Source organism: Diplotaxodon limnothrissa, linkage group LG15 (assembly GCF_057381915.1).
Source record: "Diplotaxodon limnothrissa isolate DT_005_m linkage group LG15, D_limnothrissa_male_GT1.1, whole genome shotgun sequence".
NCBI lineage: Eukaryota > Metazoa > Chordata > Actinopteri > Cichliformes > Cichlidae > Diplotaxodon > Diplotaxodon limnothrissa.
In genome coordinates this window covers 34276246-34300126 of record NC_140610.1, presented here as the reverse complement: position 1 = coordinate 34300126, position 23881 = coordinate 34276246, and the positions used below count along the sequence as shown (strand labels likewise).

Here is a 23881-nt window from a genome sequence, read left to right as displayed (position 1 = left end):
GAAATGCAGTTTGCATCCATCCAGAAGTGCTTTAGTGATATAGATATATTACAATATATATTAGCAATAATATAGATATGTGAGTATATTACAGAAATGGGTCTATTATGGTATGTTATAATGTACACGGTATGAAGTATGTTGTGAATATTCTATAACTATAAGTATGTACAGGCTGTAGTGAGTACAAGCTATGTACAGGCTATGAACAGGATATAAATATGAAAAACTATACAGAATATGAAATAAATAACTTTACAGAATCTGAGATACACAGCTATACAGAAATGGGAACTATGCAAGTTGTAAACAGTTGTAGGATTAAAAATTATCGAATGTACAGAACGATTAATTACACAGAGCTATACAGTAGTGCAGTTAAGATAAGTGAGGGTGTAGATAGTTTCTACAGAGGCTATATAAAATGCTAGTGGTTGTGAGTGGTGGTTCAGTCCATGTTATCATTGTGTGTTTGAGGGTACAGTTGTCCATTGTGGGTGTGTGTATGTTCAGTCCATGAGTTTAACGTGGGTCAGATGTCAGGAGGCAGAGTTCAGGAGTCTGACAGCTGTGGGGAAGAAGCTGTTCCGGTACCTGGTGGTCTTAGTCCGGAGGCTCCTGTGGCGCCTCCCAGAGGGCAGGAGGGTGAAGAGTCCATGTGATGGGTGACTGGGGTCTTTGATGATTTTCCCAGCCCTTTTCAGACACCGCTTCCTGTAGATATCTTTTATGGCAGGAAGTGGTGCTCCGGCGATGCGCTGGGCAGTTTTCACGACCCTCTGCAACGCCTTCCGGTCCGAGGCAGAGCAGTTCCCGTACCAGACTGTTATACAGTTGGTCAGGATGCTCTCGATGGTGCAACGATAGAAGTTCACCAGGATGTCTGAGGACAGGTGGTTCTTCCTCAGAGTCCTCAAGAAGAAGAGGCGCTGGTGAGCCTTCTTGACCAGCTTGGAGCAGTTGGTCGTCCAGGTGAGATCCTCGGAGATGTGGACTCCCAGGAACTTGAAGCTGCTCACACGCTCCACAGCCGTCCCCTTAATGTGGATGGGTGGATGTGGTTAGAAACATTAGTAGGACCTAGAGTGCTGGTGTAGTTCAGTTGTCCCTGGTTCAAGTCCAACCTGTGGACTTTTGCTGTGTCTTCCCACCCTCTGCTCTAATATTAAAAAAAAAAAGCACACAAAAAGACCCCCCTAAAAAAAGAAGAACCTTAGTTGGAACTAGGGTTGTTTGAATTTCAGGGTTAGAATTTCAAATTTGATACTGATACCCAGGAACATGCACAATACAATTTTTGACCAGGAGGAGAGAGGTTCTCTGCCAGGTGAACACCAAGGAATTTGGTGCTCTTGCCGATTTCCACAGAGGATCCATCGATGTAAAGTGGACAGTGATCTTAACAACCATCTATTAGTTTTTGGGCCTTTTTCACCTTTATTGACAGAGACAATAAACTAAGAGCAAGAACGTGGAGGGAGAGAGAGAGGGTCGGATGTCATGCGGTCGGATTCAAACCCAAGCCAGCCACTCTTAGCCGTATGGCATGTGCACACATGCTAAACTGCCCACAACCATCTCTTTTATTTTGTCCATGTTAAGAGACAGGTTGATGATGCTAAACCAGTCCGCTGTTGCACCCTGTCTCTATATGCTGACTCATTGTTCTTGCTGATAAGACACACCACAGTCGGGTCATCATCGATCTGGTTTGAACTGTGCATTGGTGCACAGTCGTGAGTTAGCGGTTAGTGGGCTAAGCATACAGCCCTGAGGGGCTCCAGTGCTCAGTTTGGCGGTGTTGGAGATGCTGTTACTGATCCGGACTGTCTGACGTCACTAAATGGTAAATGGCCTGTATTTGTATAGCGCTTTACTTAGTCCCTAAGGACCCCAAAGCGCTTTACACTACATTCAGTGATCCACCAATTCACACACACATTCACACACTGGTGATGGCAAGCTACATTGTAGCCACAGCTCCCCTGGGGCGCACTGACAGAGGCAAGGCTGCCGGACACTGGCGCCACCGGGCCCTCTGACCACCACCAGTAGGCAATGGGTGAAGTGTCTTGCCCAAGGACACAACGACCGAGACTGTCGGAGCTGGGGCTCGAACCGGCAACCTTCCGATTACAAGACGAACTGCCAACTCTTGAGCCACGATCGCAACACGTGAGCCTACGTCAGAAAGACCAGGATCCAGATGGAGAGGGAGGTTTTCAGGCCCAGCAGGCTCAGTTTTCCAATGCTGAGGAATTATTGTGTTGAATGCTGAACTGAAATCTATGAACAGCATTCGCACATATGTGTCTTTATTGTCCTGGTGGGTGAGGGCAAGTTGTAAGGTGGTGCAGTGTAACCTGCAGTGGGTCCAGTGTGGTTGGCAGCAGGGTCTTAATGTCCCTCATGATGAGCCTCTCAAAGCACTTTATCATGATGGGTATGAGTGCAACGGGAAGATAGTCATTGAGGCAGGACACTGGGGACACTGGGTACTTTTTTGACACAGGAACGAAGGGGGGTTGCCTTGAGGCACGTTGAGATGACAGCAGTGCTCAGAGAGAGGTTGACGATATCAGTGAGGACATCTGTCAGCTGGTCTGCACATTCTCTGAGCACTCTCCCAGGGATTTTATCTGGCGCAGCAGTCTTCAGTAGGTTAACTTTTTAAAGAGTTTTTCTCACATCAGGCGAGGTCACATACAGAATCTGGTTGTTGTGAGGAGCGGGTGGACTTCCTTGCCAACACGTCACTGAGCGTCAAACCGTGCATAGAAGTTGTTCAGCACATCTGGTAGGAAGGTGTCAACGTTGCAGGCAGGACTGGAGGCTAGGTTTCCATAGCAATCCGGAGTGGCTGGTACGTGTTACTGCCGTGCTGGCATTTTTTTTAATAACCTGCAAGTTCAAACTGAAATATCTCTTGTTTTTAAGTAGCTAGCTAATTTGCTAATTTACACTCAACCAGCTGGCTCAAAATGTCAAGGATGTTCAGACAGGAAATTTCATAACTCAAGGAATTGTACCTTCAACTTGCTGTTTTTTGCAACATCCCGACTACAGAATGGAACAGTTGTCAGCCACCTCCTGTACATGGATGACATCAAGCTGTATGCCAAGAGTGAACGAGACATTGATTCACTGATCCACACCACCAGGATATACAGCAATGACATCAGAATGTCGTTCGGACTGGAAAAGTGTAGTCGGATGATAACAAAGAGAGGGAAGGTAGTCAGAACTGAGGGGATTGAACTACCAGAAGGCAACATTGCAGACGTAGAGGACAGCTACAAGTACCTGGGCATCCCACAGGGAAATGGAAACCATGAAGAGGCTGCTAGGAAAGCTGCAACCACCAGGTACCTGCCAAGGGTCAGGCAAGTCCTGGGGAGTCAGCTGAACGGTAAGAACAAGATCTGGGCTATCAACACCTACGCCCTGCCCGTGATCAGGTACCCGGCTGGGATAATAAGCTGGCTAAAGGAGGAGATAGAAGCCACTGATATCAAGACAAAAAAGCTCCTGACCATGCATGGAGGGTTTCACCCCAAGCGGAAGGAAGGAGGCCAGGGACTGGTGAGTGTCAGCACCACAGTACAGGATGAGACAACGAACATCCACGAATACATCACGAAGATGGCCCCAACTGACAGCGTGCTCAGTGAATACCTCAGGCAGCAGAAACCCAAAAAAGAGGAGGAAGGCGAAGAATCATCATGGAAGGACAGACCCCTGCACAGTATGTACCACCGGCAGATAGAGGAGGTGGCTGATATCCAGAAATCCTACCAGTGGCTGGACAAAGCTGGACTTAAAGACAGCAAAGAGGCACTAATCATGGCAGCACAGGAACAAGCTCTGAGCACAAGATCCACAGAGGCTTGGGTCTATCACACCAGGCAAGACCCCAGGTGCAGGGTGTGTAAAGATGCCCCCGAGACAATCCAGCACATAACAGCAGGGTGCAAGATGCTACCAGGCAAGGCATACATGGAACGCCATAACCAAGTGACCAGCATAGTGTACAGGAACATCTGTGCCAAGTATAATCTGGAAGTTCCGAGGTCAAAATGGGAGATTCCCCCAAGGGTGGTGGAGAATGACCGAGCTAAGATCCTGTGGGACTTCCAGATAAAGATGGACAAATGGTGGTGGCTAACCAAGCAGACATAGTGGTGGTAGGCAAACAGAAGAAGACGGCGGTAGTGATCGATGTAGCGGTCCCGAATGACAGCAACATCAGGAAGAAGGAATGAGAGAAGCTCGAGAAATACCAAGGGCTCAGAGAAGAGCTCGAGAAGATGTGAAGGGTGAAAGTAAGCTTGAAACCTGTATCCCCCATAGTCGGTTACCAAGATTACGTGAAGTACCCTCAGAAGGTCTGCTAGATGATGTTAATGCAGCACTACGGACGATACCTACAACCACGATTACCGACACTAACAAGCTGATCTACAATACGGCAGCAGTGATCAGTGAGATGCTTGGCTACAAGTTGAACAGCCACAAGGGGCAGTACCCTCCATGGAGAAGGAGGCTAGAGGGCAAGATCAAAGTAGCACGGAGGGAGGTTAGCCAACTAACGGAGTTGCAGAAAGGTGCGACAAAGAAGGTGCATAAGAAATACATCAAGCTGTCCATACCTGAGATCTTGGAAACTGCCAAGCAAAGACTCATAGCCTTGGCCAGCCGCTTGAGGAGGTACACCAGAGAGATAGAAGGCAGGAGAATAAACCAGCAAAGGTGTACTCTCAGTGGCAAGGGAACAATAAGAGAACAGCACCACCACGGCTGGAGACGGAGCAATACTGGAAGAGCATATGGGAGAAGGACGCAACCCATAACGGCAATGCTCAGTGGCTAGTGGATCTGAGGGCAGACCACAGCGACCTCCCTGAACAGGGTCCAGTAACCATCACAGTGGCAGATATCCAAGAAAGGGTCTCCAGTATGAAGAGTTGGACAGCACCAGGGCCCGACATGGTTCACGCCTACTGGCTAAAGAAGCTGACTGCACTCCACGAGCGTCTGGCAGCACAAATGAACCAGCTGCTAGTTAACGAGAGACACCCGGAATGGCTAACCGAAGGTCGGACGGTCCTGATCCCCAAGGACCCCAAGAAGGGACCGGTCCCCTCCAACTACCGACCAATAACCTGCCTCAGTACTACATGGAAGCTCCTGTCAGGCATCATATCGGCTAAGATGAACAGGCACATGGGTCAATACATGAGCGGGACACAGAAAGGGATTGGCAAGAATACCAGAGGCGCAAAACACCAGCTACTGGTAGACAGAACAGTCAGCCGAGACTGCAAGACCAGACTGACCAACCTGTGCACTGCCTGGATTGATTACAAGAAGGCCTATGACTCAATGCCCCACAGCTGGATACTGGAATGCCTAGAATTTTACAAGATCAATGGGACCCTAAGAGCCTTCATCAGGAACTCAATGGGGATGTGGCGTACAACACTAGAGGCCAACTCCAAGCCCATAGCACAAGTCACCATCAAGTGCGGGATCTACCAAGGAGATGTTCTGTCCCCACTGCTGTTCTGCATAGGCCTGAACCCCCTCATCGAGATCATTAACAAGACTGGCTACGGATACCGACTACGGAACGAAGCAGTTGTCAGCCACCTCCTGTACATGGATGACATCAAGCTGTATGCCAAGAGTGAACGAGACATCGATTCACTGATCCACACTACCAGGCTATACAGCAATGACATTGGAATGTCATTCGGACTGGAGAAGTGTAGTCGGATGGTAACAAAGAGAGGGAAGGTAGTCAGAACTGAGGGGATTGAACTACCAGAAGGCAACATTGCAGACATAGAGGACAGTTACAAGTACCTGGGGATCCCGCAGGCGAATGGGAACCATGAAGAAGCCGCTAGAAAAGCTGCAACCACCAAGTACCTGCAGAGGGTCAGGCAAGTCCTGAGGAGTCAGCTGAATGGTAAGAACAAGATCCGGGCCATCAACACGTACGCCCTGCCCGTGATCAGGTACCCTGCTGGGATAATAGGCTGGCCAAAGGAGGAGATAGAAGCCACTGACATAAAGACAAGAAAGCTCCTTACCATGCATGGAGGGTTTCACCCCAAGTCCAGCACCCTGAGGCTGTACGCTAAGCGGAAGGAAGGGGGCCGGGGACTGGTGAGTGTCAGCACCACAGTCCAGGATGAGACAACGAACATCCAAGAATACATTGGGAAGATGGCCCCAACTGACCGAGTGCTCAGTGAATACCTCAGGCAGCAGAAACCCAAGAAAGAGGAGGGAGACGAGGAACCATCATGGAAGGACAGGCCCCTGCACGGTACGTACCACCGGCAGATAGAGGAGGTGGCTGATATCCAGAAATCCTACCAGTGGCTGGACAAAGCTGGACTGAAAGACAGCACAGAGGCACTAATCATGGCAGCACAAGAACAAGCTCTGAGCACAAGATCCATAGAGGCTGGGGTCTATCACACCAGGCAAGACCCCAGGTGCAGGCTGTGTAAAGATGCCCCAGAGACAATCCAGCACATAACAGCAGGGTGCAAGATGCTACCAGGCAAGGCATACATGGAACGCCATAACCAAGTGGCCGGCATAGTGTACAGGAACATCTGTGCCGAGTATAATCTGGAAGTCCCGAGGTCAAAATGGGAGATGCCCCCAAGGGTGGTGGAGAATGACCGAGCTAAGATCCTGTGGGACTTCCAGATACAGACGGACAAAATGGTGGTGGCTAACCAACCGGACATAGTGGTGGTAGACAAACAGAAGAAGACGGCCGTAGTGATCGATGTAGTGGTTCCGAATGACAGCAATATCAGGAAGAAGGAACACGAGAAGCTGGAGAAATACCAAGGGCTCAGAGAAGAGCTCGAGAGGATGTGGAGGGTGAAGGTAACGGTGGTCCCCGTGGTAATCGGAGCACTAGGTGCGGTGACTCCCAAGCTAGGCGAGTGGCTCCAGCAGATCCCGGGAATAACATCTGAGATCTCTGTCCAGAAGAGCGCAGTCCTGGGAACAGCTAAGATACTGCGCAGGACCCTCAAGCTCCCAGGCCTCTGGTAGAGGACCCGAGCTTGAAGGATAAACCGCCCGCAGTGGCGTGCTGGGTGGTTTTATATATATATATATATCAAAATAGCCACCCTTTGCTTTGATTACTGCTTTACACACTCTTAGCATTCTCTCAATAAACTTGATGTAGTCACCTGAAATGGTTTTCCAGTCTTGAAGGAGTTCCCAGAAATCCTGAGCACTTCTTGGTCCTTTTGCCTTCACTCTGCAGTCCATCTCATCTCAAGCCATCTCGATTGGGTTTAGGTCAGGTGACGGGAGAGGCCAGGCCATCTGCCATTTACAATGGCAAGTCTCCAGCTTACAATGATTATGCCCTGTTCATGGAGGGTCCCCCTTGCAGGGAAGTGGAGGTGGGGTCTCATCTACTTAATTTATGTCAGGGTAATCAATTATTGTGTCATTTCCTGTCAGAGTTCCGTACTTTGGCTGCTAAGTTAAACTGGGGAGATGCTGCTCTCCAGTCATTTTTTATGGCGGGATTGCTGGATTACATCTGAGAGGAGATGGCAGACTCTGGACGAGACTGTAGATCTCCCCTTGAAAATTGATCATCGAGTTATGTCACCACCTCGTCACACTCCTCGGGTCTATAAACCCCAGTCTCAGAGAGATATTCCTCCGCCGCCTCCCCCCTCCTCTGAAGGAGTAGCTGCTAATACCAGCAATTTTTCCACCGAGGAGCCTATGCAGCTGGGCAGGCTATCCAAAGTGGAGAGAAATATATGCTTGCCTGAAGGCCTTTGTGCTTACTCTGGGTTGGCCCAACATTGCTGCCCCCAGTGTCCTCTAGGTCTGGGAAACAATGTGGCCAGGTAGACTGTGGGGGAGTCCCACTTGGCTCCTCCTGTTTCTCAGACCCCTCCCATTTCCAGCTTAATACCAGACAAGATGGCGGCGCGCACGGGTGCAGCGGCTCTTAGCTCTCCAGTTTGGTGCTCATTTTTACTTTTAATGTGGATATTTTTGAATGTTTGCAACGCCGCCATCTCTTACAGTCGCCAGAACCTAATTGACCTAGGTTTTAAATATAGTTTGTCTGTTTCTGGCGACTATCAGCGAACACACAACATCCTGGTGGAGATAGCGAGACCGCCAGGGTCACCGTGGATGGTCTGCCCGCCCAGCAAGCGTAGAAGGTGACGGAGGGAAAGAAAGCAGAAGAGGGGATGCCGGTCGGGCTCAGACGCTAGGCTACGCAAACATCCACACCGGCCAGCACTTCCGAGCCTTTTCCTATCGAACACCAGATCCATCACCCACAAACTTGACGAATTGGAGCTACAGATAGCCAACACAAGCTTTGCACGTAACTGCAGCATTATTCTTATTACGGAGACGTGGCTTCACCCGCTGATTCCCGACGCTGCAGTCGAGTTAGCAGGCCGCACGCTACACCGGCATGACAGAAACAGCAACTCAGGTAAAAGCAGAGGAGGGGGGCTATGTGTTTACGTGCATAACGAGTGGTGTTGTAACAGCAGGATCATTCACACACACTGTTCTCCTGATTTGGAGGTTCTGGCAGTCTCGTGCAGACCTTTTTACATCCCGAGGGAGTTTACAGTAGTTATTGTGATAGCTGTTTATATACCGCCGGATGCTAACGTTAGCACGGCTCTCAGCCTCTTGCTCAACACCATAAACAAACAACAGCTTGCCCACCCCGATGGGGTTTTTATTGTCACCGGCGACTTTAACAAAGCGTGCCTAAAGACTGTGCTTCCTAAATTTGTCCAGTTTGTGGACTTTGCTACGAGAGGAGAACACACTTTGGACCATGTCTATTCAAACATCAGGCATGCTTTCAGAGCGACACCCCTCCCCCACCTGGCTGGATCTGACCACCTCTGCATGTCCCTCACCCCCACCTACACCCCCCTGCTGAGAAAAACAAAGCCCCAGACAAAGACAATAAAAACCTGGCCTGAAGGAGCCCTTTCTCAACTGCAGGACTGCTTCTCAACAACTGTATGGGATTTATTCTCCAGCCACAACCTCCAGGAGTACACGGACACTGTACTCTCGTACATCAGGAACTGTGTTGACAATGTCACCGTCAACAAAAGGGTCAGGGTGTTTCCAAATCAAAAACCCTGGATGAATAGCGAAGTGCAATCCCTCCTAAAAAGCCGCAACACTGCCTTCAAGTCAGGGGACAGGGCTGCGTATAGGGCGGCCAGGGCAGACCTGAGTAGAGGCATCAGGAAAGCTAAGGCTGCCTATAGGAGGAGGATTGAAGATCACTTTGCTGACAACGACCCCAGAAAAATGTGGCAGGGGATCAATCACATTACCAACTACAGAAGCAATAACCAGGCAACATCTAGGACTGATGCCTCACTGGCTGAGGATCTAAACCGTTTCTTCGCCCGCTTTGAGACGACCAAGCCCTCAGCTGCCACACCACTTCCACCCGCCCCCAGCACTGGCACACTAACACTTAGGGAGCACCAAGTGAGGTGTGTTCTAAGGTCAGTGAATCCCAGGAAGGCGGCAGGTCCTGATGGAATACATGGAAAGGTTCTCAGAGCATGTGCTGACGAACTGACCGGAGTCTTCACTAAAATCTTCAACCTTTCCTTGTCATCAAACACCGTCCCGCCCTGCCTCAAAACCTCCACCATCATCCCCATCGCCAAGAAGACAGCTGTGGCCAGCCCAAATGACTACAGGCCTGTTGCACTTACGCCTGTAGTGATGAAGTGCTTTGAGAGACTGGTCTGTCAGCACATCAGGGCCGGTCTGCCTCCCACTCTGGACCCCCACCAATTTGCCTACAGGACAATTCGTTCCACCGAGGATGCTATCACCATAGCGCTCCACACTGCGCTGAGTCACCTGGAGCACCGAGGAAGCTATGTGAGAATGCTCTTTCTGGACTTCAGCTCAGCATTCAATCATATCATCCCGGAGATCCTGGTCCAGAAACTGTCTCACCTGGGACTCTCCACCCCCATCTGCCTCTGGATCAAGGACTTCCTGACAAATAGACCACAGTCTGTCAGACTCGGCCCCCACCAGTCCAGCACCATCACACTCAGCACCGGGTCTCCACAAGGATGTGTTTTGAGTCCCCTCCTGTTTACGCTCTACACATCCGACTGCTCCCCTACCCATCTCTCAAACACCATCATAAAGTTCACGGATGACACCACAGTGGTTGGACTCATCTCAAGGGGGGATGAGTCGGACTACAGAGATGAGGTCAACAGACTGACTGAGTGGTGTTCAGTTAACAACCTCCAACTGAACACCACGAAAACTAAAGAACTTATCTTGGACTTCAGGAAGGGCAGAGCAGACCCGGCCCCACTTTACATTCACGGGAGCTGTGTGGAGAGGGTACACTCCATGAGGTTTCTGGGCGTGCAGATATCTGATGACCTCTCCTGGACTGCAAATACTACAGCGGTGGTTAAAAAGGCCCAGCAGCGTCTCCACTTTCTGAGAGTGCTCAGGAGGAACAACCTGGAGGAGAGGCTGCTGGTGACATTTTACAGAGCCACCATAGAGAGCATCCTAACGTACGGCATAACAACATGGTATGCAGGGTGCTCAGCTGCAGACAGGAAAGTACTGCAGAGGGTCATCAACACAGCCCAGAAGATCACTGGCTGCTCTCTGCCCAGCCTGGAGGTCACTGCAAACTCTCGGTACCTCAGCAGAGCTGGCAATATCATCAAGGACCACTCTCACCCCAGCAACCAACTGTTTGAACTATTACCGTCAGGCCGACGGTACAGGTCACATAAAACCAGGACAAACAGATTCAGGGATAGCTTCTTTCCCAGAGCTATCACCGTAGTAAATAAGCACAAAAACAATTGAACCTATTCCATACCGTCACTGTCATTATATTATGCTGCTATTCATACTGTCATTATATTAATGCTGCTATCCTGTATATATTGTACATACTATTGTTTGAGTACTTACGATTGTTTTTTTTGTACTTTTTATATTTTACATTTATATTTATTATTGAAACTTGCACCAAGGGAGTGGCACTCCAATTTCGTTGTACTCTGTACAATGACAATAAAGGCTATTCTATTCTATTCTATTCTATTAAGGTAACGTTTCACCTGAAACAAAAACAGTTCCCTCTTGAGGCTCTCATGGACTCAGAAGCGGCTGAAAACTTCATCGACCTGAATCTAGCTTCTCAACTCCACATTTCGCTAACCCCAATTAACCATTTATTCCTGTCACTTGGTAGACGGACACCGTCTCCAACCCTACCCCATTCAGTTCCAGACCCAACCAGTTCGCATGTCCATCGGGGACCACTAGGAGTAGATCCAGTTTCTCGTGGTCTCTGCTGCATCCTCTCCTCTCATCCTGAGCTAACGTTTCTGATAGGGGACCCCGATTCACCGCTAGTTTCTGGAAGGTCTTCTGCAGTCTGATTGGGGCCTCTTCCAGTCTCAGGTCTGGCTACCACCCTTAGTCTAATGGGCAGGCGGAAGGGGCCGCCCAACAACTGGGACGCTTTTTGAGATGATTCATCTCCACCCAACCGTCTCTTTGGCCCAGCTGTTGTAGACAGAGCTGTCTCACAACCTCTACATCTTTTTCTCTACCGGTCTCTCTCCCTTCGAAATTTATCATGGCTTTCACCCTCCTATCTTTGATCACCAGGAGGCAGAGGTTTAAGTACCTGCAGCCCAGCGGTTGGTCTGTCGATGTCGACTGGCCTGGATCGAGGCATGGGCTGCTATTTCTTGATGCAATGCTCAATACACCAAACAACATCGCTGCCGACACCGGCCAGGCCATTCATTTCAACCAGGGTACTGGGTCTGGCTCTCCACGAGACACCTGAAACTCCGTACTGAAGCCAAGAAGCTCACTCGCAGGTTTATTGGCCCGTATTAAATCACGGCAGAATCAATCCGGTCACTTATTGTTTACGTCTCCCACCCACAATGAAGGTCCACCCTGTTTTCCATGTGTCGCAGCTTAAGCAACGCATTACCTCTCCACTGGCACGACCCTCTCCACAGTGTTGCCAACTCCTCAGTAAGGAAAATCGCTATTGGTTGTCCTAAAAGTCGCTAGAAGTCGCGAAATGACGTCATCGCCTAATTTGCATAATTGGTCATGCTAATCTAATTGTAACCTATGTTGTTGGAGAGAGAAATAACATCGTGGAAGAGACATAAAGTGAGTAAAAAATGTCCTAAATGCATTTAGAGTTTATTTAGAACTACAAATTAAATTTCTTTTAGCAATTGTTGTTTTTTTTAATGTCACAATTCCAACCCTGCTCCTTTACCCGGGCTTGGACTGGCAAAAGTGACCCGAAATAGGCACTCTGGTGGAGTTACTTTGTGTGTGTGTTTATAAAAATGTGTGTGCAGTCTCCATCGCACTGCACTCTGTCCTCTCACACCTGGACAACAACAACACCTACGCCAGAATGCTGTTTATAGACTTCAGTTCAGCATTCAATACAATCCACCCCTCACAACTCATCAGGAAACTGACAGACCTGGGCATCAGTTCCCTCATCTGCAAATGGTTACTGGACTTCCTGACCAACCGCCCCCAACATGTCCGGCTGGATAACCGCTGCTCATCTACAATCACGATGAACACCGGTGTACCACAAGGCTGTGTGATGAGCCCTTTCCTCTACTCCCTCTTCACCCACGACTGCAGACCTGCTGATGGTTCCAACACCATCATTAAGTTTGCAGATGACACCACAGTGATTGGCCTCATCAGTGACAACGATGAGGCCGCCTACAGGGAGGAGGTGGATCGTCTGGCTGAGTGGTGCGACAGAAACAACCTGCTGCTTAACACCGAGAAGACCAAGGAGCTCATCGTGGACTACAGGAGGAATGCTGACCCACATCCACCCATCCACATTAAGGGGACGGCTGTGGAGCGTGTGAGCAGCTTCAAGTTCCTGGGAGTCCACATCTCCGAGGATCTCACCTGGACGACCAACTGCTCCAAGCTGGTCAAGAAGGCTCACCAGTGCCTCTTCTTCTTGAGGACTCTGAGGAAGAACCACCTGTCCTCAGACATCCTGGTGAACTTCTATCGTTGCACCATCGAGAGCATCCTGACCAACTGTATAACAGTCTGGTATGGGAACTGCTCTGCCTCGGACCGGAAGGCGTTGCAGAGGGTCGTGAAAACTGCCCAGCGCATCGCCGGAGCACCACTTCCTGCCATAAAAGACATCTACAGGAAGCGGTGTCTGAAAAGGGCTGGGAAAATCATCAAAGACCCCAGTCACCCATCACATGGACTCTTCACCCTCCTGCCCTCTGGGAGGCGCCACAGGAGCCTCCGGACTAAGACCACCAGGTACCGGAACAGCTTCTTCCCCACAGCTGTCAGACTCCTGAACTCTGCCTCCTGACATCTGACCCACGTTAAACTCATGGACTGAACATACACACACCCACAATGGACAACTGTACCCTCAAACACACAATGATAACATGGACTGAACCACCACTCACAACCACTAGCACTTTATATAGCCTCTGTAGAAACTATCTACACCCTCACTTATCTTAACTGCACTACTGTATAGCTCTGTGTAATTAATCGTTCTGTACATTCGATAATTTTTAATCCTACAACTGTTTACAACTTGCATAGTTCCCATTTCTGTATAGCTGTGTATCTCAGATTCTGTAAAGTTATTTATTTCATATTCTGTATAGTTTTTCATATTTATATCCTGTTCATAGCCTGTACATAGCTTGTACTCACTACAGCCTGTACATACTTATAGTTATAGAATATTCACAACATACTTCATACCGTGTACATTATAACATACCATAATAGACCCATTTCTGTAATATACTCACATATCTATATTATTGCTAATATATATTGTAATATATCTATATCACTAAAGCACTTCTGGATGGATGCAAACTGCATTTCGTTGCCCTGTACCTGTGCATGTGCAATGACAATAAAGTTGAATTCTATTCTTTTCTAAGTAGTTTTAAACCTTGTGATCCACAAAACAGCATAAGAGTAAAAGAGTAAAAGAAGAACTGACTGCATTACAGCACCCGCTGCTTGTTGAGAGTAAAAGCGATACGCACTTTCACGTCTTTTTTTAGCGACTTTTTTTTAGAAGAAAAGTCACTAAGGGGTCTGAAAACTCGCTAAATATAGCGACAAAGTCGCTAAGTTGGCAACACTGCCTCTCCAGTGCTGTTAACTTGCAATTTCTCAGGCTGGTGACTCAGATGAATTTATCCTCACCATCAAAAGTGACTCTTGGTCTTCCTTTCCTGGGGCGATCCTAATGTTAGCCAGTTTCGTTATAGCGCATGATGGTTTTTGCGACTGCACGTCGGGACACATTGAAAGTTTTAGCAATTTTCTGGATGGACTGACCTTCAATAAGGACAGATCATTAGAAAGAATGAATATGATTTATTGATTAACAAAATACAGATAAATGTTTGGCAGTTAAACTCTGTTGGCCCGTCCTGTCAGAACAGAACCCCAGCTGTGAAGGGGATTAGAGCAGGACCCCCTGGAGTCTAGACACTGGTGCTGGAGATGAGATGTAGGTGGTTTGAATGGAGTGATGAGAGTTAATTCCATATATCTTGTTTCATATATTTGATACCTTCAGTATGTGTCTACAATGTAGAAATTGGTAAAAATAAGGACAAACCATTAAATGAAGGTGTTTCCAAACTTTTGACTAGTAGTGTATATATATAAATATCTAGAGATATAAATATATCGTAACTTTAAAAATTGTGAATCAAGTCCTGTTGGAGTAACAAAATTGCTAAGCAGTGCCAGATTTCTGAAAATGAGGAGGAGCTAGTGGATCCCAGGTTTTTGCTAGCTGTTTTATCTTCTCACCCCACATAGCATGTAGCAATAGTGCCCAATGCAATGGGTACACATATGGAGGTAGGGTATGACTGAAGGCTCCGTAATAGGCACGTAGAGTCCTCATGGTAAAGCCAATAAACCAATTGCACGCCCAAGGTAAAACAAGCAGAGCTGATGGAATGGGGTATGTCTTCCATTTCAGTTGCATGGTGTTCATAGCTGATGTGTCGTGCTTTTCATCCATTGACGGATGACGATGAATGGACGGACCGCCCATTCATCCATCTTGCCATCCATCCCTCCCTCCCTCATGGATCTGGGTTGCATGTTAATTTTTCAAATCTGATGATCTTGTTTTGTTATTTTAAAATGATATGAGTTCCTATTGCTTTGAACAAAATTCAAATAATAGATTTGAATGAGGTGTGTGAATCATTGCAAGGACTGCAAATTGGGGTAACAAGATTCTCAAACACTTTACAGTTAATCAGTGTTGTGTTGTTACCATGTGTTAGTAGTCAGTTCTGTGTCTTTATATTTCTGTTGACAGGGAGAACAGACGGCATTACATAGAGCAGCAGTGGTGGGAAACAGTGACATTATCAATGCTCTGATCCAGGAAAGCTGCGCACTGGACAGACAGGACAAGGTATGATCATTTAGTATAATTTCAGATTCATATTTAATAAACTCCTTTCTGTGAACCTCTTTACAACTGGACTTTTTTGCTTTTGGTTTTTCTATAGAACTACACATCAAGTCATAAACTTAAATGGTCACAATTTGGAGACTGAATAAACAAATATACAGTGGCTTTGTTCTGTGCATAAATATTTTCAAATATTTATATATTTTTTAACCTGTTCTGTAGTCATGAGTTTAGTATTTTAATATCAACAAGCTGCAAAGCAGTATTTAAAAAAGTTGACTGTCTTCATATTTACTGTTAAATTACTTTTTTGCTTCCTACTTTCAGACTTTTTAGTTTCCGTTTAGTACATTTTGTATAATGTATAATTGCAATTCACAACAACAGTCACCTTGAGATGTTTTATATAAGGTTAGAGACAAAATTCCAGAAATCTGAAAATTCCCCCACAAAGCAAGTTTTAACAATGGTGGACACAACCAAAATGGGTTTTGGCAGAAGAGACCTCCAATATCAGCCACTTCTTTTATCTACTGCTGGTACATGCTGTCCAGGGGCCTGTCCTTCCATGATGGTTCCTCTTCTTGCCCCTTTTCTTTCTTGTGTTTCTGCTGCCTGAGATAGTCAATATGCACGTTATCTGTTGTGTTCATCTTTCTGATGTACTCTTTCTAATGGATTTGTGTTGTTTCATTCTGGATAGTGGTTCTGAAAATCTTCTTTCTTTCCATTTAGCATACAGTCTAATGGTGCTGGACTTGGGTTGAAACTAGTGGTGCAACTGATGAAAAGTCTCACGGTTCGGATCGGATCACGTTTTTTTCCTCACAGATCGGATCAATTTTCGGATCAGCAGAAAAAAAAGAAGACTTATTTAAGTATTTTTTGCCTATTAAAAAACATTCAACTCAAGAATCATTCCACGCAATTATATAAAAACAAATTAAGATGCAATATAGGGCAGTACAGGGCTTTCTATCTACCACTCCGCTGTGATATAATGAGCGGTCATGGTCACGTAGCTTTCCGTTGCCCTGGAGATCCACCCATTTGTATTTTGGGCAACAGAAGATGCCTGGGACAGTTCAGCCATAACTTTAAACTTTTCCTGCTCATACATGCTTGGACTGATCTTGTCACTGAAGTGGACGCGCAACGGAATGTCATAGCGTGGCTCAAGCACGTTCATCATAGTGTAGCGTAAATAGCGTAAATCTCGTTAAAATGACATTAATGCCATAACTGCATTGACGCGGCAAATCTCCGTTAACTAGTTACCGCGGATCTTCCTGTGCGTGGGGCTGCACGGCGTCAATGCGTTAACTAACACGTTGACTAGTTTAAACCCTTGTTTTGCACAACAGAGTACAGCCTACCGTCTGCAGCTAAACACCCCAATAGCTTTTGTAATAGCTTTAGCCTGGTCAGATTGGGCAGCAAAGGGCTGCTTAAATACAGCAAACTCCTCTGCTCCTCCACTTGGACCACTAGCGCTGGCCATAGCTATCGCTGGCGGCCATAGCTATCGCTGGCGGCCATAGCTATCGCTGGCGGCCATAGCTATCGCTGGCCATAGCTATCGCTGGCCATAGCTATCGCTTGACAGACTGACCACGCGCACCATACACATATTTTTTTCTTCTTTTTCGAACCTTCGGATCACGTGCGTGCCGAACCGTGGAGTGAGATCGGTTTGGATTACGGATCAACCGTGATCCGTTGCACCATTAGTTGAAACCCTCCATGCATGATAAGGAAATTTCTTGTCAGTGGCTTCTATCTCCTTCTTTGGCCACCTTATTAACCCAGCAGCAATGTGCTAGCAGCATGTAGGTGTTGATTGCCTGGATGTTGTTCTTCTCGTTCAGCTGACTCCTCTGGACTTGGCTTACTCTGTGCAGGTATTTGGTGGTTGCTGCTTTGTTAGTAGCCTTATGTTAGTAGGTCTACTCTTATATTGTTTAGGGGTGACTGTTGTTGTGATTTGGTACTGCATAACTAAAATTTAATTGAATAAAATTGAAACTTGATAAAATTAAGCTTCTCTTCAGTTTGAGTTGACAGAGCTGTAAACATCAATCTGTTTGTTGTTCATTTGCCTTTTTGTCTTCTGCCAGGATGGCAATACTGCTCTCCATGAGGTGTCCTGGCATGGCTTCACTCAATCTGTGAAATTGCTGGTGAAAGCTGGAGCCAATGTTTATACCAAAAACAAGGTGAACCTAGACTTAACCTGAGATCAGAGCACTGAATACATTAGCTGAAAGTTCTAATCAACATTGTTGTAGTTAACCAAATATAACAAAAATCTTAAAGTGTGAAAGATATGCTTGATCGTTGAAATTAAAAACTAGGCTTTAGGCAATAAAGAAAACTGGGGCTATAATCTATACTTGGAAAAAAAATAGATTAAGACATTTTCTACTAAAGACGCTGGTAAAAAAATGTGTTTAGTTTTTGTCTGTGTTATTTAAAATTTTGTCAATACAGCCAGTCTGTGAATGCTTGAGGACTGTGAGTCAGTTTTTATACTGTAATACTTCTTCCTGAAAAAGACGATATAAATATATGGTATATGTCACTGCAACAAAAGTATCTCCAGGGAACACCAGTAAATGTCATACTCTCTCTGCTCCTGTTTGCAGGCAGGAAATACACCTCTCCACCTTGCATGTCAGAATGGTCATGCTCAGAGCACCAAGGTTCTGTTATTGGGTGGATCCAGACCTGACAGCAAAAATCATGTAAGTTATGTGCATTTGCAAGTGTCTGGTAGTTGTTCCTGTTCAGAGATTAAATTTGGCAGGCTATGGAACCCTAATATCCACTCTGGCAGTGAAGTGTGAGAAAAAGATAGTTTGTCAGGTGTTTGGTGTTCTTAATTTGTATGCAGATCTTGTACTGTCAGGGTTTCTGGTTCGTTGACCCAGTGTTTTCACTTTGTACTTTGAGACTGTTTTTTTTCCATTTGAGTCCTGTTTTATTGTGTTAGCCTCTGTCTTTGGCTACGTGCACATTGCAGACGAAAGCGCATCAAATTCGACTTTTCTGATCCTATGCGACCAATATCTGATCATGGTATGACAGTGTGAACAGCACAAATCCGATATTTTCAAATCCGACCCAGGTCACTTTCGTGTGTGGTACTGAATCCGATACATATCTGATGTTTTAGAAAGCGACTGCTGTTTGAATGGTCATGTCGCATTAAATTCGTCTTTTACGTCACTGACACAAGACAGACGCCAATTATCAGCGCGCGAAAAAGCGCCCGAGAACGCTTCCTGGCCATCCAGTGAAACTGTTGGGAAGACAGCGTTGGAGAAACGTGAACATTTTATTTGTACTGTACAATCTGCAGACTCTAACAGAAATCTGCAGCTATCCTTTGAAGCACCACTCCTCTCTAAAACAGCAATAAGGATAATTATTAGGCCATATATAAATAACAAAATAACTTTATAACTTAAAGCAAAATTGGGAAATGTAAAGTCTGAAACAAGTCTTTATATTAAGGGCCATCAGTCAAACAATACTGTTTGGTCTGGGTCTAAACAGAGGCGTTGTGTGTGACGTCTTCTTTTGCGCATGCGGGCCGCTTTGAGGGTTCACACTAGAGTGCGTTTGCTGTCACATTTTATTTGTAGTGTGAACGAGCAGACAAAAAAAATGGATTTGATCAAAAAATCGGAATTGAGCATTAAGACCTGCAGTGTGAACGTAGCCTTAGTGCATTATGTTTGGTGCTACTTCCCATGTGTCATTAGTTCGATTTAGTTCAGCTGTGTACTCTCCTGTCTCTTATCATCATCATCAACTTGTGTATTTAAGCCCTAAATTTCCCTAAGTTCCTTGTCTTGTCATCATCAGTTGTGTGTTGTCAGGTAAGTTCAGTTCAATTCTGCCAGCCAGTCATTCAGTCAGTCGTCTCATATTCTGTTTATCCTGTCTTCACAATAAACACCGTCCACAGCCTTCATAAGCCTGCAAGTCCTGTTTTTGGGTCCTCTCTCCTCCCTCTCTCCACACACCGACGTGACATGTACTTAATCACTGTGTTCTGCTGAACCTCCAAAGCTCAATGCTCATCATCGCAAAATGCACTTTATTTGTGTGACTTTACTTGTTGTCGTTTTTCTTCATTATTAACACATCAGCAGATATAGTAAACTATAAAAAAGTATAGTGGAAAAATTTTCCAATCTTCATGTATTAATATTTATTGATATAACTTTCATGCAAATAAATGGTACTGATTTTAAAATCCTAGCAAAGTTCACACTCTGTGTTGTAAGCATCCAAGTGCACCATAATTATAGAATAGTAAAATAATAATAAAACAATCACTACTGCTGATTATTATTTTGAGTTTGAATTTAAAAAATATAAACTTGAAAGAAAAATATATACGACCTCTTTTGTTCTTAAAGATCTGATCTTTTTCAGACAGTGCATTTGTTAGGTACAGAGAAGGCAAGAATTGTCACAACAGCAGGGCCAGAGTTGATTCATTTATTGCATGGTAATGCCTTTAATGACTCATAGATGCCTTAAGTTAATCTTAATGTGTTAATGTGTTATATTATTATTTATAATAGGATTATATTTGTGTGTGTGCTGCGTGCCCTACATACTGTGCTCTGTGTTATATTATTATTCATAATATACTATTTGTAATATTGTTATATATTTCCAAACCTTGATTGTTTGAGCTTCAAAAACAAATGAACTTGTTTTTTCTTCTTTTAAAAAAAAAGTTGAATACTGTCAGCAACATTCAAGTGCTGGACAGCATCGATAACGTGGTCCCCCACACAGAGTCCTAGGCTATGTGTGGTATCTGCTTTGAGAGTGAAGGTAGTAAATCTCTTACACTGTGTTTGGGGAGATTTACTACCTTGACCTGAGGAATGTGAATGCTGTAAAATTATTTACCAGTGATTATTTCTTGCAGGCAGGTGATACCTGTCTACATGTGGCGGCCCGCTACAATCATCTGGCTGTGATTCGTATCTTGCTGGGAGCATATTGCTCTGTGTCAGAGAAGAATTTGGTGAGTTGTGGACTGACTGGGGCATTTTTCTGGTAAAAGCTACTTGATGAAAAATTAATTGGAACTTTTTTCCTGTAATGTGAAAAAAATCACGTTTGAATTATAGAAGTTTTTTTAGTAGCTCTTTCTATCCACTATAATCAAGTGCTTGTTTTTCTGATAGTTGGAGTTCTCTTTGTAATATCATAGGGTCTTTACCATATAATAAAAAGTGCCTTGACTTTATAGTTGGTGCTGTATACATGCACTCAACAGAAAGAACAAGTTTATTCCTGTATTTGACATAAAGTGTGTTAATATTTTTATTCTAAGCCCCACTTATTGCAGACACGCAAACCTAGGAATACAACCTGACCAGTCAGGCATAATTTGGTTCCTAAGTGCTGATGATTACTTTTAATACAGTTTCTTATTAACCTAGTGAAGTTTTTCATGACAAACTTAAATCATTTATGAATGCACTACAAGTGACTATTTTGGCTGGCGTCAGAGGGCCTCGGACTCTGGTGATGTGGAAACCTCGGACGCAGGTTCTGGTTGCTTGAGGCCAACAAGTACTGATTTTTGGGGGTTGAATTCTGCTGATGCAGGACTCGCTGATTCAGGCTCAAATTCAGGTGCTGGTGGGGGCTGCCTGGCAGCCTTGGGTTCTGATGCGGGCTCAGATAATGGGTGTCCTTCAGGCTCTAGCACCGCAAGCTGTGTGCCCTGTGCAACCCCAGCATCAGGAATACAGGCAAGAGGTCACAGCACTGCCGTCTGGTCCTGGTTTGCCCGAGCCAAAGGTGCTCCACTGGCCGGTCCTGAACCCTAACTCGAACCCTCCGGTGCAGAGCATGATTTGCAATGTGAATGAAGCTCTTGCAGTGGTTCTATAAGGACCAAATGGCTCATAACATCAAGCTAGACACCCCATACACCCGAAGCACCTCCCATAGAATACTCCCACAAAACACATGTAGACTGGTTGAGCAAACTCCCACCCACCCTGAAATATCCTTAAGAGGCTAGGTCCAGTGTTCCGCAGCCCGGACGAAAACCGCATTGTTCCTCCTGTATCTGAGGTTCAACTAACAGATGGACTCTCCTTTCCACCACCCTGGCATAGATTTTCCCCAGGGAGTGTGTTCACGGAGGGTTGGAGGACACCCTCCAGTCCACCTTCTTGAAGATGGAAAACACTACTAGAGGTACGGCCCTAAATCCCCACATGAGTGTCTGACACTGGGACAACAGAGTGTTAGGGTACTCTTAACTGCCGTTTGGTGCATAAGTGCAGACAACAGTTAGGAATAGTTCCCTGACACAAAGGCGCAGGGAACAGTCCCTCTCTACCACCGGGAAAAAAACAAACAAACCAACATACAGGCAGCAAGCCAAGGGGATCCCAGGATGCCCACCCTAGCCTGCTGCCTCTCACCAAGGGCAACTCCGGACTGGTTCAAGAGCCCAAGCTGTGCATTGAGTTGAGCCCAACTATATTTAGCCTTATGCAGTAGTTTAGTTTCCTTCCCCACATTCCATGTCCCCAGCGCTAGCATCGGTACCTGGAATTGGTCCACCAGGGTCTCTGCCCTTGGCTGACAACTGGCACACAGTGCCTTCTGTGGGTGCTGGGTCTACAGGAAGGTCGTTCCATGTCCCTTCTTTGGGCTGCTCTCGGCCAGGCTCCATAGGCCAAAGCCTGGTCACCAGGTGCTTGCCCTCGGGTACCCTTCCCAGGCTAGGCTCCATGGCGGGGTCCCAGTAACCCTATCCTGAGAAGGGGTTTAGCTGTTCCCTTGATCTTGTACTGGCAAGGTCTTCTGAATCGCCCTTTGTCTGGTTCCTCACCCTGGACCAATTTTCCATGGGAGACCCTACCAGTAGGCAGCAAAGCCCCCCAACAATATAACCCCTCCTCCATGATAAGGCAGTGATTCATGGAAAGGGAGACACATTTTTCCACATGATTACATATATCATATTAGTTGAACTTGTAAAAATATATAATGAAATTATAACTAGTAGATTAAATGAACCATATAAGGTGGGGATTTGCATGTTAAGGATGAGATTATATACATCATATAAGGTAAGATTAACATGGAGGAGTGAGGATATTATGTTGACTGAGTCATATTAAGATCAAAATTAATAAATGAAGAAGTTAACTGAAATAACCTTTTTATTCAGGTATATAGCTCATAGTTAATAATCAGTATGCTTTTTATGTTCTCTTGTAAATAAAATACTGTTTTATGATTTGTAAATCATAGCATTTTGTTGCTATTTACATTTTACACAGGATCCCAACTTTTTTGGAATTGGATTAGTAATTGCATTGTTTAATAGACCACAATAATAAAGAACTGGCATCTGTTTGAGATCTTCAAGTTAAGGTTAAACTTATATTAACATTACCTAACAGACCTTTTTTATGTCAAACATCATCAAAGAACAATCCTTCTCAAATAAATGCACGGTGCATTTATTTGAGAAGGATTGTTCTTTGATGATTTAGCCTATTTATCCCTTCCAAAGAGCACCTCAAAGAGACACAATTTAAATCCAGGAAGCACTCCTTTCTCCTTTGTTTTTAATATTGATGTATTTGTTTCATATTCATGTGCATGTCTGTGTGTGATGCACACAGGCTGGAGACACTCCGCTACATGTGGCAGCTACACTGAATCATAAGAAGGCGATACGCCTGCTGCTGGAGGCTGGAGCAGACAGTCGCATCAACAACAATGTGAGTGTCTCTGTAGACTCAGGAGAAGCATGTCTTTAATTTTAGCACATTGAAAAACCATAGTAGTTATAAGTGGCACTTTCTGTTGTCTAAAATGTTCACGAGTTTTATAGAAATTTATAAAAAATGTCTTGAGTTGAGGTTGGCCTATGATTTTCTATGAGTTCCTGCTTTAGTCCTCAAGGAATGGCTCAGTTTTTCTAATTTGTGTATTTCTCCAACTATATCCAGCCACTAATATGTCCTTGTTGGATCACATTTTAGTCAGCTCCTCATTATTGTCTTTGTCTGTCACAAGTTAGAATCTCAGGGGACTCAACCTCAAGGTCAGAGGTCAAGTTTTCTGAAAATCTTGTGACTGCCATGAGTTGACAACAAGCCAGCATAGAATTTTGAAATTGAAACCATAGGTATGCCTAACAGGAGGCTGTGGATTAGCACTGGCGAGTGCCAGTATTTTTTTAAAGGCAGACATATTGATAATGATGTCAGATCCATATTAAATATGATA

General features: G+C 45.5%; 1 protein-coding gene across 2 annotated transcripts in view; it reads left to right on the top strand.

Annotated features, from left to right (window-relative positions):
• Positions 1-23881, top strand: part of ankrd6b (ankyrin repeat domain 6b) — a 74184-nt gene that overhangs the window by 35800 nt on the left and 14503 nt on the right. For both annotated transcript variants that reach the window (XM_085372911.1, XM_085372912.1), the window contains 5 exons: positions 15485-15583; positions 17701-17799; positions 18229-18327; positions 20538-20636; positions 23272-23370. In XM_085372911.1, the coding sequence (XP_085229037.1) occupies positions 15485-15583; positions 17701-17799; positions 18229-18327; positions 20538-20636; positions 23272-23370 (495 nt within the window). The remainder of the gene's footprint in view (positions 1-15484; positions 15584-17700; positions 17800-18228; positions 18328-20537; positions 20637-23271; positions 23371-23881) is intronic.